This window comes from Thunnus maccoyii, chromosome 16 (assembly GCF_910596095.1).
Source record: "Thunnus maccoyii chromosome 16, fThuMac1.1, whole genome shotgun sequence".
NCBI classification, from domain to species: Eukaryota; Metazoa; Chordata; class Actinopteri; order Scombriformes; family Scombridae; genus Thunnus; species Thunnus maccoyii.
Window position 1 is genome coordinate 7,182,702 of NC_056548.1, and position 16,916 is coordinate 7,199,617.

A 16,916-nucleotide genomic window follows, 5' to 3' on the forward strand; every position below is an offset into this window, starting at 1 on the left:
ATGTTCTTCCATTGAGTTCTACTTGCTGAACCACGACTGCATCTCTCAGCATGTTTTCCAGTACACATCAAACAACACATCTATCCATTTACTGTTTCCTCCTTCGTGCAACGCTAGGCTCAGCACAGAACCAGCAATCTCTCCGAAAGTCTTGCCATCAGTTTCTGAATAAGGCTCATCCCATCAGTGATGCATGGAGACTGTTCTCCAATATCTTCAACTGCTGATATTGATTTCTCTCTTGGCGGGGGAGTTAGTTTTCCGCAATGAGCCATCTGGATTTGAGAGTGCCCGAGGCAACGGACCAAGTGGATGAGCCAGGACATCTCTAATGTGAAGAGCTCTACTTTGCGAAGCAATGATAAAAAACGACATCTTGCTGAAAAAACACTCATAGAACCTGTTTATATTCTTTGCATATATGTTATATTCTATGCATGTGTAATTTTATGTGTGATTCAAACTTTATTATTGCATATATTGGTACATAAGATCTCACGATAGATTGCACACAAACCTACTGTGCAGATTCTGTAGGATGGATAATGGAAAAAACAATGATTGTCCCAATAAATCAGTAAAGCTACTCATTTGAAATGGTTATCATGTTTCAAAGCACTTATATGGACCCTACAAACAAACTGGTAGCAAAGAGATTTTGCCACTTTATGTGGTACCAAATTCTGGCCTGGCCCATGGACTATATGATTGGAGGTGGCCATCCCATAGTGTATTTCTATATTATCCAGAAAGGCATCTGCTGTATATATACAATGATCAAGCCAAGAGGATGTGTGCCAAGCTTCACTAATATAAGTAAAGCTCTTATCAGGCAAGAACATTTTACTGGATAAAATAAGATTGATGTCATTACAGAGCTGCAACAGATGTTTTGCAAATATAGAATTGCTATCTGACAAGCCAGCATCGAAATCCCCAATGACAAAAACACAACATTGTCCTCAATGAAAGACTGAAAAAATGATAATCTGTTCAGAAATTCATCCTCAAACTGTTAAGACTCTTAAGGTGTATAGATATTTATGATAGTAAATGTCTTTTTATTATGATTGATTTCTAACCCAATAGCCCAATCAACATTCAGTTTTACCACCTTCACCAGTGGGTCATATTTATTACTCTAAAGTATTTCCATCAGGTAACCTACCTTGGACTATTTTTGTGCTGAGATCAGTGGTGGACTCCCCAGCACCATGAAAATCCTTATGTAGTGTGTTCAGTTTATCTAGGTCTTGTTTGGCAAGCCAAGTCTCTTAGAGGCACAGGATGTCACACTCTTCCAAAACTGTGTCAACCACCAAAAGTGTTGTTGAAACTTTTTTTTAAAGTGCTGTAGCTGAAAGGAAATTGTTTTGATTTTTCATTTATCACAATCTACAAATGTCCTTTTCCATAGTTACTCCTCAAATCTCAGGAATGGGACTGAAATTGCTTATATAGTGATATTAAATTGCCTCTGTAATGGGAAAACAGGATGTTTATGTCCTGAACAAACATCAGGAGGGGAAACACAGTGAGGCAGATTCTCTTGCTGTTTGCTTTGAGATTTCTCAATCAGTGGCCTCTTTAATAAAAAGTGACATGGTGACACAGTGGTTTTACAGCTGTTGACCTATTTTACAGGCGCTGCAGACAGACTGTGCATAATGTGTGTAATGTACTTGCTGGAGACCTTGGCCCGCTTCCTTTCCATGTGGCCACAAATGACTACATATATATATATAAGACTACAGCCTGCTATTCATATACATCATTTTCCATTCTCTCCACTTCTTTCAATAAACACACACACACACACTAACTTTTCCAAACGACACCTAGCTTTAATCACACTAAACTTTCAACAGCAAAACATTAAATACATTAAAAAAATTAAAGTGCTTTTATTAAAAGCGTACAGCTAAGGTTTGATACAGGTGCTGCTGTATTGTACAGTAACATTATAGCCTATGTAGTTAAATTAGAGATAAAAACCTTCTACTGTAGCTCACCTTATAGGGAATTAAGATGACATGTAAATTTTTCCTCAATGAGTTTTGCTTTATGGTCACTCACTCTGCTTGTAAACTTTCGATCCAGCTGAAACAGAGTAACAAGGATCTCACTAAAAAGCAGTAACATACAAAATCCAGCATTATATACAGCTAAATGCTATGCTGACTTGTTGTTAATTAAGCAAATGCTCTATTGTTTCTCCTTAAGAAAAATCCTTAATTTTACCTACATAAAACCTTTTCCAGCAGCTACGGTTTGTTCGAAACCCCTATTTACAACCGATCACTCAGCACCTGAAGCATCTCTGTGGAAATCTGGTCTCCCAGGGCATTCAGAGCACGTTCAGTAGTTTACAGTCCAGTCCATCAGAGTCGACTGCCTATCAGCGTACCAGACTGCAGTTGGTCAACTGGAAAAGCAAGCAGGCGTAGCAGGACCTGCAGCGCAAGATCATTACTGTATGTCCACAGTGAGTAAAAAGGAAATTAGGGGACGAGGTTTAAGGAGCGCTCAGCCTGTGCCACGCTGTCACCACTTTCTCTGGGTGAGCCATCATGTCCTTCCACTGCTCCACAGCTTCTGGGACAGGGCTGTCGAATCCCAGCTGAACCTGCCAGAAATGTTGAGAGAAAGATAATCTGTTAGCTTGTTGCACTCAACATTAAAAGATCTCTCATTTCAGAGCATGTTTATGTATAGATATGACGGCTCAATTTAAGTGCCATTTTAAAGGATAGGTTCACAGTTTTTCAAGTCTGTCTTAGAACAATAGTTAGGTTCCTCTTGTTCATACTGGCCATTAGAAGATCCCTTCATAATGCACTTACAATGTTAAGTGATGAGGGACAAAATCCACAAGCCTCCTTCTGTGAAAAAATGTATTTAAAAGTTTATCAGAAGCTAATATGAATCTTCAGTCGTTCAAATGAGTCAAATCAAGTAGATATCTTTCGACATTACAGTCTTTTTAGTGCCAAAGTCCCTCTTTTTGTTAATATACTTCCACTGCAGCTGGACAGCCTGAGACACAAAGAGGGAATATTGGACTAAAAAGACTGAAGATATCCACTTTATTTGACTGACTCAGACAGCCAAAGCCTCTTATTATCTTCTCTAAAAACAGGCATCTTCAAATCGTCACTACGAACAGGAGGAATGATTACAGCAAGCAAAACCTGTTTCAATGTTCATATGGGAACCTGACTGTTGTTTTAAGAAAGAAAAATTGTGAACCTATCCTTTAAGGCTGATACTTTTGCTTTTGTAAATGATATTAATGATGCTGCTGATACTTTGGCACATGTTGAAAATCTTAGGAAGTTAGTCAGTTTGTTTAAGAAGTACATTATTCATGGGAAGTACTTTATTGCTGGGGAAAGCCTCAGGAAACAGCTTGAAATAATGAGTGATGCATTGGCAGCTCCTTATAGCAGGAAAACTTAATGGATTACTTCCTTTTGATGAATTAATTTCCGAAAAACATAATTCAGCAATTCAGTTAATTAGTAAAAAGTGCAAGAATCTCTAATTTAGACCTACATTATGAAATATTATAACAATCAATAATAAAAAATAACTCATATCATAATTGAAAGAGAAGGCAGGGTATTATAATAATCTTTATTGTTTTCCTGAAAACCTGTTGTCAGAGTTACTCACCTGTCCGAGACACTGTTTCCTCCTAACTGAGCTGCGGCTGTAGAGTTTGACTGACAGCGAGCAGGCGTGGTCTAAGGCAGCCAGGAAGAAGTGAAACGTCTCCGTCCACTGACACTGACCCCCAGAGGCCTTCAGCACACGAGTCTTCTTGTTCATCACCACCCGCCCCAACTGGTGCATCTCCACCTTGACAAAAAATGCTTCAGAGTGGTGGGAGAAATGGAAATGAAAGTAAAATTACTACCACAAGTCATACAGTTATTCTTCCCATTTTTATTTTTTATTTTAGTTGTAGAGCATTCAAGACCATCTCCAGATACCTTGGGTGAGTGGTGAGGAGGATGCTGGGAGGTTTTGGGCGGCGAGGATTTGAAGCTGGATGCGTCCGTTGACCGGCTGAAAGCAGGTGGTGAGATGTAGCTCGGAGTGGCACACCTGAAAATGGTATTTAATTATATTTCTATAAATAGGCAATTAATAGGGAACGTTGGATTTTATATAAGAACCTTTCATCATACAAAAACTCTTGTAAGTGGGAATCTTTCCGATCCTTCCCATCCATCCAACATCGTATGAAAGCAGCTTAAGTACAGTCTAACAGAGCTGCTAGCATGGCTGAAACTTACTGGTATGTCACCTTTATTTAATTCTAGGCAAAATAACAAAATCATTTTAATTTTTGTGGATGATTTTCATAGTGCTGCTGGATTTTCAAGCTATTTTAAAAACTATTTGACAGGAGAGGCAGCCTATACCGACAGTAGCCAACAGTGCCTACTTTCCTGGTAATGAATAAAGATCGAGTTTGCGATCTTATCTCAAACCTCAATCATCCACTGATTCTATCAGACAATGCATTAACATAAGTGTCATTCATAGAGTCTAATTCCTGTTGACACACAGGAAGCAGTGCAGCGTTGCTTGCAGTGGTCACTTTTTCAAATAAACAGACTATAAGCAGCCACAGCCATGGCCGCTGAGCACCACAGATGTCACCAGCATCAACTGAGAGTGTTGATTTCCAACATTCATCATCACATTTCATCATGTAACAGCTTCTGCTTATCAAAGTTAATCATGACCTTTACAGCTCTCCTTTCAGCACAGTAATTATAAATTATCAGGACAGTTGTTTGATGTCAGCTGGAGTTACATTACAGGAGGTTGTGACTTTAAAAGCTACATCAATTTGACCTTTAATTACAGCCCAAAAAGATTTTTAAAAGGCCAAAAGAATGTATGAATTGAGGAGCATCAACTATTCACATTTTGTCATCAAACCAGCAGTTTGAGGCGTTTTATATTTTGACCTTTTAATACGGCACTCCACCAGACCAATTTTGTGTTTTTCTAAAGACCAGATAAAAGTGGAGAATGTGTTCTGCCAACATAAACTAGTGATATCTGAGATATTGCATTTGACTTTTAAAATTGATAATTACACTGTAGTGACTATTTACTCTAAATTATATACTTTAGTAAACGGTTTGTGCTTGAAAATGACATTTTTCTAGTAAAAAATGAGCATGACCCAAATGATTAATCTGTATTGCTCTGAGAAATTATAAAGAGCAGATTAAAGCTGTATTAATCTGTTTTATACTGTTTTTCTTTCTTCGACTGCCAGCAGCCCTGCTTCTTTTCAAAATTTTGCTGATATTTTTTCTACTTGAGATGTCGACGAATTCAGCTGTCTTGGCCTTTAAGAGCCTTTACTGAGTGACAGTGATTTGGACAAAATGGGGCTTTTGTGTCCACCAGATGGGTAAAATCATTCACTGAATCAAGCTGTCCCCCCGAGAATCTAAGGATGATTCACTGTCTGATCCCCTAAGTGCAGAAACAGTTCACATTTTACTGTCACTGGGAGACATGCATCCATTTATCAATATAACCACTCTCTGCTGTTGAAATGGTTTGAGGTTTGACCTACTTTCCATGTCTTACATTTCCAGAATCCACACTGTGGTTTTTTCTCTAATAAAAGCCTGTTTCCCAATTTCCCCAAATGAATCCCCTTTCTCTTCTTCCTGTGATTATGCAACAACAGAGAAGTCTGCCTCAGTGTCACTATTGCCCTGTTAGGGCCAAATGTACGGTACATGCCAGTGGGCTACAATGCATCATGTGGACAGTTTTATGAGGCACACACAGTCCTTTGTTCTTATTTACTGTGCACACAAGAAGGAATGATAAAAGACAGGAGCCAACAGAGGAAATGGTAGAGTATAAGTAGTAAAAGTCTGGGATATTCCCACACAGAGAGTTTTTCCCCATGGCCTTAGCAGCTGGACAATAGGTTGGACAATATCAACTAATTGCTACAACTGAGAATATAACAGGTCCATTTGTAAAGTATCCAGACACCCAATGGAGCACTGATTATTTAAACTGGTTGACTCAGACTGTGAGTCACCAAACACCATTAAATATTTATCCTTCTGCATCTTATTACGTAAATCTTCTTACTTTTAGTTGTCACGTTGCTATAATTACACCGAAATTCTCTTTTTTTAGTCAAGGTTAACCTCCATGATCAGGTTCAGCTGAGGTTAATCGGTACTAAAAAGGTCAAAACCAAGACTAGAGCAACTTAAAGCCACTATGTGCAGAATTAATATATTATATTATTAATGCTATAGTGATTATAGCATCTTTCAAATTACGGGATAATCGTTTTTGTTAAATAAAAAATACAACAATCACTGTGAAAACTGGTGTGCAGTGTGTATCAATGTCTGACATAATGTATTTTCTGATACAACCTTTAGGAGGTGCCAGAGTCAGAAATTTTCAAGTCCTATATATGCAAATTGCATAATTTGGACCCGCTCCCTGTGTAGATATAAAGGGCTCATTCTAAGGTAACATAACACAATTCTTATTTTCAGGTGATTGTACACTAATTAAAACATACTTGTGAATATTATATTCAATTTCTGCCGAATCCGTTCCGCTAGATACTGCTAAATCTTACACACTGCACATTTAGTGAATAATAATGCATCATATTTTGATTGTTCTATTTTGTGAGTAAAATCTGAATCTGCAACATAACCAGTAACATTTATCTGTCAGGTAAATGTAGTGGTACAATGTTATCCTCTGAAGTAGAAGTATACAGTTTGTAAGTTATTTCAGGGTAAAATGAGTTAAAATAGTAACATAATTCAATATTTTTAATATATAAACATATGATAAATCAATAGCTGTTTGGGGTCCTTTTAGTTGGGAGCCCCAGACAGTTGTGTACCTTGCCTAATGGTAAAGTCCACTCATGCTGATTGGTTAGGACAAAACTAAAGAAAACATTAACAGAGTCAGACTGAATGAATGAAGTGAAACAAAATGCTGATATAGTCTGATTATCAGCCTAGCTTTAAATTGAGGTAAAGACCAATATAAAAATAATGAATAAACAATGTACTTTCTGAGCATAAAATAATGTTTAATGACTTTCTTGAGGATAAACACATGTAAATGATTGGGAGGTATATCTGACCTGGAGTAAAATCATCTGGTATAGATCTGTACTGTTACATTCAACGCTCATATTGGCTGCATATCAGTGTTTAGGGTTGTTGTTAATGTCCAATTGCAAAGCCAAACAATAATTTAATTAATAGCCTGAAAAATCTCTTCTGAAAGTTGTTTCTAGATTAAGGTGATCACAATTAAAGTTCTTGAATTTCTTGTAGTTTTGTAATTTTTTCCAAAAATGTTTCTATTTGAACCACACAGACAGACAAACGGACACATGAAGTAAACACTCACAGAGGATTTGGAGGGAGGGTTGAGGTCCAGCCAGTGTTCTGTCTCCTCAGGGCCGAGCTGTCGCAGGGAGAGGACGCACTCCGCCACCGTACGTTTTTTGGGGCTGTGCGTCTGCAGCCGCAGCACCAAGGCGCTACAACGCAGCTGCTGGAGACGCAGCGCAAACACAAAGGTCTCCATGAAGCATGTATCCTAAAAATCAGAGGAGGCAAAAAGAAAATAAAGGTCAGAAAGGGTCACTACAATATACGAGCCAAGATGAAAACAATGGAACTCAATCAGGAGCAATAAATCAATCTGAAACCACAGAGTGGATGCAAACTATGTTGGTTTTTCCAACTGTAAAAAAAATCCTACAAAGAAAGTTAGTCTCTCAAAGAAAGTTAAATTCAAAGTGCTTTAAGAAAGCGAACTGTATCTTTGTATATAGATCATATTAATGGTAAATTATCTCTGATAAAAAACAGCATTTTTATTAATAGACCTTCTGCTAAAATGTATCTTTTAAGGAAAACTGTAAACTCTAAACATTATTTTCAAACTTAAACATAAAATCTCAACCTTCAGGTATCTCATGGAACATTTCTGCTTTTCAAATATGTATCAGGTTTTAGTCGGTGCTCTGCATGTACCTGAAAGTACTCCTTGACTGAGCTCTTGAACTGTATTGGTTTGGGGATGGTGATGATCCCTTTAAATCCAATCTTTTGTTGTTCTGCTCCATCCAGAGGAAGGTTGAGGTCTGAACACTGATAAGGAAAGAGGAATGAAAGTTTTAATAGAGGCAGGTCAAATATTTGCAAGCCTAAGCACTCTTAAGTAAACAAGTTCTCGCCTGAGAAAAAAAGGACATGGACACAAAAAACATGAGAATAAAAACTTGAACATATATCCAGTTATTGTGCTTTTGCGTGCATGCTTATGTGAGGTTTTTAGCGAAGCCTGAATGAGTTAAATATTCCTCCGTTCAGCCCAAATATCCAAGTGCTGCACTAATGTGACCTTGGGGGAAAATGAAACCCAAACTCAAACCTTGAAGGGGGGGATGCGGTGCCCCTTTTTCATTTTCATCCCACACACTAAGAGAATATATGCACGCCATTGCATTAAAACCCTGTAACTCTATGTAAATAAAGATTTAATTTACAATACACACACACTGTAGGTGTTGTCTTTTGAGTGAATGCACACTTCCTCAGATACACTGAATGCTGTGTTTTAAGATCAATCGAGACGAGTTCTGTTAGTTAAAAACAACCTATTCCTCCCGACTGTCCGAGCCAAAGTTAATAGAGCATTGAGCGGAGCTAACAGAGACCTGTATTCTGGACACACAGAGGGTCCATTGTGAAATGCAGCAGAAGAGCACAACAGAGCTTTTTGTCCCCTTCCCTCACAGCATGTAACCTTACCTGGACCAGGGTGATCCACACCTGCTCCAGGGCCTCTTGGTAGTTCAGACGAACGCACACCTTCCCCAGCTCACGTTCATCCCCTGACAGAGTGATGGAGTCTGTAATGTTTGGGAATCAGAAGACAGCAGAAGAACAGGAACAAATTACAATTTACAAGATGTAATGTTATTAAATTAATGTGAGTTTGTATGTAGTTGTAACATGGTGTTAATGAGTGTTTACAGAAGATTCAGAGGGAAATTTAAAGATGATCCCCCCCTTTATTTTAGTGTTGTTAGTGAGTACAAATGTGCTTATCTTACAACTCTGAACATGTAATTTGCAACAAAATCTTTTCATTGATATGTATTATGTATTTGTTTCCACAAATATCTTGAAAGTTTACTCTGCTTCTCAATCCAAAATTGTCTACAGACTCTGCTAAAACAAGAAAAGCTTCATCTGATTCTGCATATTACGGTTTTATTACTGCATTCTTTCCAGGTTAACATATTAATAAAAGCGGATTTGTCATAACTGTGCAGGACCTTCAGAAAAAATGGCTTGCAATTAAAATAAATAACCAAATGATTTATCTCTTAATATAACAAAGCTGCTTTTCTTCCTGCAATAATACAATCTTTATGTAAGAAAGCTTATCTCTGATGCTAAATGGTGGATTGTTGTAAAAACATTTGGAAGTGATTACTTAGTCTGCCCTTTCATGATTGCACAATGAAGAGTGATCTTAATCAGACTTAGTCACGTCCCCTTGAGATGAGTGTGTGGGGGCATTTTCTTTTCTCTTTTATCTCAAGGAGGAATGGCAGCTGAGTTGATCCAAACAGAAAGTTTGAAAGGGAATGTGTTTGGAGATGGAGATAAAACTGAAAGGGGAAGTATTTGAACGTTTGGAGATTGAGATAAATATGTACCGACCCAGGCTGCTTTCAATGGACCCCATCATGGAGGAATTGCTGCTAGGAACACTGGACACAGAGTCGAAGCACTGCAAGTGAAACCAACACATACAGCGACAGTCAGGACAGCACGAAAGACTCACTATTCTTTCCACAGAAGCCCAAAACTTTATCATTTAACAGAACTAAGTGCTATGCTGCAGGCTCTGTGAGGCTTTACTAATGCACAGTGATGATTTGAACTAAATACTAACATCAGACAATGCGTTCACAATGACAATGCTGTGCAATATTTTGAAGTTTAACAGGTATAATTTTTACATTCACCATCTTAGTTTAGCATGTTAACATGCTAACATTTGCTAATTAGCACAAAACACAAAGTACAGCTGAGGCTGATGAGAACGTCATGAGTTTTGCAGGTATTTTTCAGGGTTGTTTTTTTTTTGTTTGTTTGGTTGGTTGGTCGTTGTTTTTTACCAAATGATGGCGCTGCATTAAAAAAAAAAAAATCAGGAGATCAAAGTTATCACAATTGATTCTCTGGAGAGCATGGATGTGTGTACCAAGTTTCATTGACTAGTTGTTGAGATAATTCAATAAATAACTAAAAAGTCAACCTCATGGTGGTGCAAGAGGAAAGGTGAGAGGATCATCAAAGTTTCCTTTAGGGGCCTTGAATCTGCTGTAAATTTCATGGCAATTCATCTTATAGATATTTCAATCTGAACCACAATGTCAACCTGATGAGCAAAACTCGAGAGTCACCAATGTCATCATCAAAACATCGTTTGGGAACGATGAATGTCTGAACCAAACTTTGTGCCCAATCCAAGTAGATGCTGAGATGTGTCACAGCATGAGTGAAAGTTTTGACCCGCTGGTGGCGCTACAGGAAGAGTCGGGGGTTCACAAAAGTCATTTGGATTCATCCAGTAGGGACTTTGAACATCTGTTGTAAATTTCAAGGCGATCCATTGGATAGTTGTCGAGATACTTGAGATTGAGTGAGATCCTCTGGGAACCATGAATGTCTGCACCAACTTTCAAGGCAATCCATCCAATACTTGTTGAGATACTTCAGTCTGAGTCAAAGTAGTGAACCAACCAACCAACACTGCCAAAACAAAAACATCCTCTTTTCTTGTTTCTTCTTCAACTCTACTGTAAGTTAGAAAACACCATCTCTCTCCCCTGCACTTTTCGTTTCACATCTTCACTCTGGGTTTATTTGTTTAGATCTATTCAGTGTATTTATTACCTGCTATCCTTTCATTATTTACTACTGTTTGCTCATAATGTTGCCAAACTAAACATTTGAGGTAATTGAGCTGTAATTGCACACCCATAGTATGTTGCTCTGGGTAAGAAGAAGATCCGCAGAAGTCCAAGGTGAATAGAAATGTATACGTGTTGTTTCACAACATGCAAAAACAGAGATAAGAAAAACTCTGACGCTCTGACATTAATCACAGAGTGAGCCCTGACTAAGAAACTGTAATGTTTATCAAGGTTTTGGGCGAGACATTAGATCGATTGTAACATGGCCTCATACGTTCATATTAACAGGGAGCAGGTGACAGTCATACCACACCTCATCCTTTATAGAACAAAGAAATACGCCCCAACATATTCAACATATTCATTGTTTTCCTTATTGTATAACTGATTAAATAGCACTCTATCCAAGACAATCAGCAGGTACGTCCCTAATCCAAAATCCTGGAGCTGAATCACATGTGGAAAAGAGAAGTGCATTCAGGGACAGCTGCTAACTGGAGGAGTACGTGCTGAACCTGAAATTAATCTCCAGTGACATTAAGATCAATTTCAAATTACCATTATTTACATAATACTTTTAAAATCCATTTTAAAAGGAATCACAAGCTTAACTCCATAATTCTTTGTTAGGTAAATATTTAAAGAAGTTTTATGGAGTTTGGAGCTAGGATATAAAGCATTAACGGTCTTAAGGATAAGTTGTTTGACTGAAAACATTTATTGACCACTGAAAGCTTCAATAATTTACATAGTTAAATTATTAAAACAGAGTCAAAAAGACAAACAAAAAATTACCCTTATCCCTCAACCTCAGATCAGATAAAAAGGTTTTTTTCCCTCTTCTTCACAAATCAGTTGATGAAATTAATTAAATTAAAACGTAGTTTATTTAAAGCTGGAGTGCAGGATTTTTGTCTCCCCCTTCTTGCAATGAGAGTTATAAGACAAACACTGTTGACGTGGTTAAATCATAGGCTATGCCGTAGCCTACTAAGTCACTGTTATTGCGGCTTGCGATACCTCTGTCCAGAGAGCATGCGCAGTATGCGTTCATCTGGCCAGCGCGGGAATGTCGCCACTGACACCATATTTAAAAACTCTGTATACTGTGAAATACAGAGAGATTTATCTGGCGGTGATAAGCTTAATCGACATTGTGCTAACTTGTTTGGCAAGGGCTTGAATGTAACAGACGTTAATTTATTTGTAAAAGTTTCACACTGCATGCTTAACTTCTTTGTTTATCTTTAAATAAAGTGGTATTGTTCTTCTCTCTTGCCGAGAGAAGAACAATACCAAAGAAGCCAGTTAGCTTAGCTTAGCATGAAGACTGGGAACAAAGGCTGACTGACAGGGAAAGAGAGATACTTTGCAAAACAGTGCAAAACACAACGTTAGATATATTTTATGTTATTATGAGAAGTGTAGTCTCATGCCGAGAGCACGCATGCAAGCATGTAGGATGTTGACTGTTAATGGCCACCAATGTCACTAATGAGAAGGAATTTCTGATTTTTACAATTAGAAACTTTAACATTTTACATTTTGTTTCAAAAAAGTTTGAATTTTAATTTGAATGGCAAGTATCTTTTCAATTTCAAAACTTTTAAATATAGTTTATCTCAAAACTGTTATTGATTATTTTCTCCACCCATCCGACAGCACGCCTGCCTCTGTTTCGACTCTCTGTCGCCTCACTTTCCCTCTTACATCAAAATATCAGCTCGTGAGACTCATTTGCAATGTTCCACTTTGCTGCAGAGGACGGTGGAAACTGTAAAACTATATTTAGTCTTGGTTGACACAGGGTGAGAAACGCTGTGTGAATACAGATTAGATAGAGAACAGTCTCACCTGCATGTGACTGTGTGAGGTGGACAGATCAAACATGGAGCTGCTAAGTCGCTGCTGGCCAGGCTTCGGAGTCCAACCTGGAAGCAAAAAAACAGTCCACATCAAAGTTATTTAATTGGTCATCATTCAATTAGTCGTTATTTTGTTATTCTGTGTCAGACTATAGAAAGATATTATGAATTCTGGGACCATACAAAGTATTTACAACTCTTTTCTACAGTAAATCTGAAATAACTGTTATATAAACGTTACATAATGATGAATATGCAAACTGTATTTAGCTGTAAGCTAATGTGTTTGTAATAGTTGGTCAAGAAGTAAGTAAGAAAGAAAGAAAGAGAAAAAATGTGCAGATCATTAATTTCTGATTGGTATACACTCACAAATGTACTGTACTTCTGTGAGCTTCTGTTAAACATTTGCCACTACTTTGTTTTTAAAAGACACACTAATTATAATACATTAGTTGCTCAGTTTATAACTAAATATCATTCACCTCCAGTATCCCTCAACCACTCAACCATGAATATATTTCCAGCCAAAAATATATTTCTGTTGTTCACCTTTTTGTATTTCAAAAAAAAAGGTTCACATAGTGTTTTTCGATACTGTGTACTGATGGTCGGTGGTACCTGGACTTGGATTTTGGGGACTGGAGTTCCTGTTCTTCAGTGTATCACGGCGGGTCGACCCGGGGGAAAGATACTCAGCCATCTGACCCTGATGGAAGCCGGCCTCTGAGCTGTGGACGGCCTGACTGGAGCCCACCAGCTCCGCCTTTCTCTCAGCATACGTGCACCTGGCCGAACCTGCAGACAGACAGCAGGCTCTGCGGTCAGCGTGCTTCCATTGTGACCGAATTATTCTCTTCAGTTGATAAAACTAAAAGACCACAGCTATTCATATAGAAACAGGACATCCTGGTTCTGCTCTCCTGTGCAATCAAGTTTCAGGTCACACCTCGGTAATCTCTGAGCTGATTTTAATGAAACTTAAATGCATGAGGCATTATAGCAGTTGGCATTGTAAGTCTTCGCTGCAGGCCTTTGTGGCGTTTGTGGTGCAGTTAAATGTATCAGTCACTCAATTTATCCTTAAACGCACCCTATGGAGGGGTGAGATTATGTGTGTTTTTCTACCCTGATTTAATTTAGTCCTTGTGCTCCAGGGTGCAGGGTGGTGGGGTACTCGCTGACTGACCTACTGTAATTAAATGTTATACTGAAAGGCGATAATTCACACACTGTATAGTAGACGTGGAACCTGCTACATTAATCTATATCTTTGTCATCAAACAAAATATAAATAAGTTAAAACATCTCAAAAGAAATAAACACATTTGTCTGTCGTTATACTTCAATAAAATTATGCTACAAGAGAACCTGCTTGTGAGAAAGACCGTGTTCCTGGTCCTTCTGCAATTGAGCATCTGACACTAATATGAAGCTTCAGCCGTCCAAAAGAGTCAAATCAAGTAGATATCTTTCAACATTACAGTATTTTTAGTGCCAAAGTCCCTCTTTCAACAGGGAAACACTGTCCAAGGAAACACAAAGGGGGATCTTTTAAAAGCCAGAATGAACAGGAAGAATGATTACAGCGAGGAAAAACCTCATTCAGTGTTCATCTGGGCACCTGACTGTTGTTTTCTATAAAAGCAGACAGAGAGTTGTCTTTGAAACTTAAGAAAACATTGGACCATTCTGGGATTTCCAGGGGAATACAGAAACCAAAAGTTCAACACTGTTTCCGGAAGGTGAAATGAATTACTGTACATGATGTGTGTTCTTTGTGGACAGTGATACTACAGTGATGGGAATGGCATTGTTTACCAACCCAACCTTTAAGTCAACACTACCGTCAGGTTTCTACATTGTTGCTTAATACGTCATTTACATAGATTGTGTAAATTAAATGAATCCATTAAGGCCAAAAAGAATCTGAAGCATCCTTAATGGCAGATGTTATTTTTTCAGTGGGTACATACTCTGCAGCCCGGACTGTAAATTGGGGTAGCGGGAGCCTCTGGGCTGGATGTAGGACGCCTTGAAGGTTGGGAGAACAAACGGCACCTCTCTGCCATCCGGGGGCAGCTTGGATAGGAGGTAATCCTCTGTGACTGTCCTCCTCCCTTCATACGGATCCCGTCCTGGCTCTGCTGCTTTGTTAGGAGGCATCTTCAGTGAGATCACTTGAAATCAAAAAAAAATCACACAGTCAGAAACAAAACAGTTTTGTGTCGAAGCTGTTTGATGTGAAGCTGTGCGGGACGCCAGTTTACCTTGCGTCTCCTGTTCCTTTTCCTTCTTCTTAATGAAGTTCTTACAGCAGTTTTTCAGGCACTCCATGGCTGCAACTGGAAATATTTCAGTGTTGTAACAGTAAGTGAAAATTACAGTTTACACAGTAAACAGTGATACCACCAGGGCCGGAGCAAATATTCCTAGGGACCTTATCAGGGATTGCTGGCACTCCAAATCCCCAAAACTGTTATGGTGCCCTTACAAATACTGCAAATTAACCAATACATTTCATTATTTGTCATAATCCCATAGCCCTCCCCAAAATTTGGAATTTCATATAATCCCAATTTTTGCTATAGTGCACTCCTATCGCTAAACTTAGTGCTCCAAAAATGTGTTATTATAACATATATAACATTTTTTCTAGTTCCCCCCAAAACCAAACATATGGTATCACCGCCCAAATATGTGTGACTGGATATAATCCCAAATTGTGCAACAGTGTCCCCAATTCCCCCAAATTTGATAAAATGCTCCAAAAATTTGTTGTCATAATCCTAAAATCTGTTTTAGTGCACCCAATTCCACCAAATTTGGTAAAGAACCCCAAAAATGTGCTGATATAATCTCAATAGTGCTCCCAATTACCACAAAGTTATTACAGTGCTCTCAAAGCTTGTTTGGTGTGTCATGTTCCCAAAATCTTTAAGAGTTCACCTAAATCCCCCAAATTTGGCATTTGATATAATCCCAAATTGTTTTATAGTGCTCCCCCATTGGTAAATATTTGGTATAGTACAAATGTGCAGCTATAATCCCAAATTTTGTTTAGTACATGCCTCCCAAACATAGGCTATGAATTGAATAATAATCACTTTTAGCATGGATAGAGTGCTAAACAGTGCTAAATTGTTCATTATTCTGATCTACAGCCATAATAATTAGTCAATTAATCAGATAGTCGATTGACAGAAAATTAATTGTCAATAATTTTGATAGTCAAATAATTGTTTAAGCAATATTTCTGAGCTAAAATAACAAAACCTCTCCGGTTCAAACTTCCCAAATTTGAATTCTTTGCTGGTTTTCATTCTCATCTAAGATAATAAACCTTTTATCTTTAGCTTTCGGCTGAACAAAATAAGAAATTTTGAAGTGTAAACATGAGGTCTGGGAACTCAGGATCTACATTTCTCACAATTTGACGACCAGATGAATAATCAATTAATCAAGAAAATAATCAGTAGATCAATGATAATGAAAATAATCGTTAGCTGCAGCCCAAGTGCTCTCAAATTCACAAATCTCTATGTCATTTGCCATGTTTTGGTATGTAAGAGCTCAATATGCATTATAATAAACCCTTTTTTTTTTTAAATAGGCTTACTAAATAATGATAACACTTTGTTTGGGGGCCATTTGAAGGATTGATAATAAATCAGCTCCATATAAAAAGTGAAAAGGGTATAAACCATTTATGACCTTGCAACAGTTGTATTGCTTTGTGCTGTGGGTGTATAAAGGAATTTGCGTTGGTGTAACTGTGCTACAATACATAAGATAAGGCAGTTAATCAAGTAATTTACAAAACTAGAAAAAGCAGATCTTACCTATGAGGTGTTTTCATTGAAACAGGAGAAACTTTTTCACATCCAGCAGCGCAGTTCACACTCACAGCCGAGTTGAGAGAAATACCAGTGAGCTCAGGTTTATAGTGCACTTCAGTTACAGGTCTCTCTCTCTCGCTCTCACTCTCCCCCTCCCTTTCTCTCTCC

The 16,916-nt window shown here is 38.0% G+C and overlaps 1 protein-coding gene across 1 annotated transcript; it reads right to left on the minus strand.

Annotated features, from left to right (window-relative positions):
• Positions 1-1,835: 1,835 nt before the first annotated feature.
• LOC121880995 (tandem C2 domains nuclear protein) lies at positions 1,836-16,839 on the minus strand. Its single transcript, XM_042388647.1, has 12 exons — positions 16,752-16,839; positions 15,180-15,254; positions 14,886-15,089; positions 13,531-13,707; positions 12,899-12,975; positions 9,783-9,852; positions 8,862-8,962; positions 8,082-8,198; positions 7,450-7,641; positions 3,996-4,110; positions 3,676-3,875; positions 1,836-2,626 (listed from the first exon to the last, which is right to left on the minus strand). Exons 2-12 carry the CDS (start codon positions 15,244-15,246, stop codon positions 2,516-2,518), a joined length of 1,431 nt encoding a protein of 476 aa, XP_042244581.1. The 5' UTR covers positions 15,247-15,254; positions 16,752-16,839; the 3' UTR covers positions 1,836-2,515.
• Between the last annotated feature and the right edge of the window lie 77 nt (positions 16,840-16,916).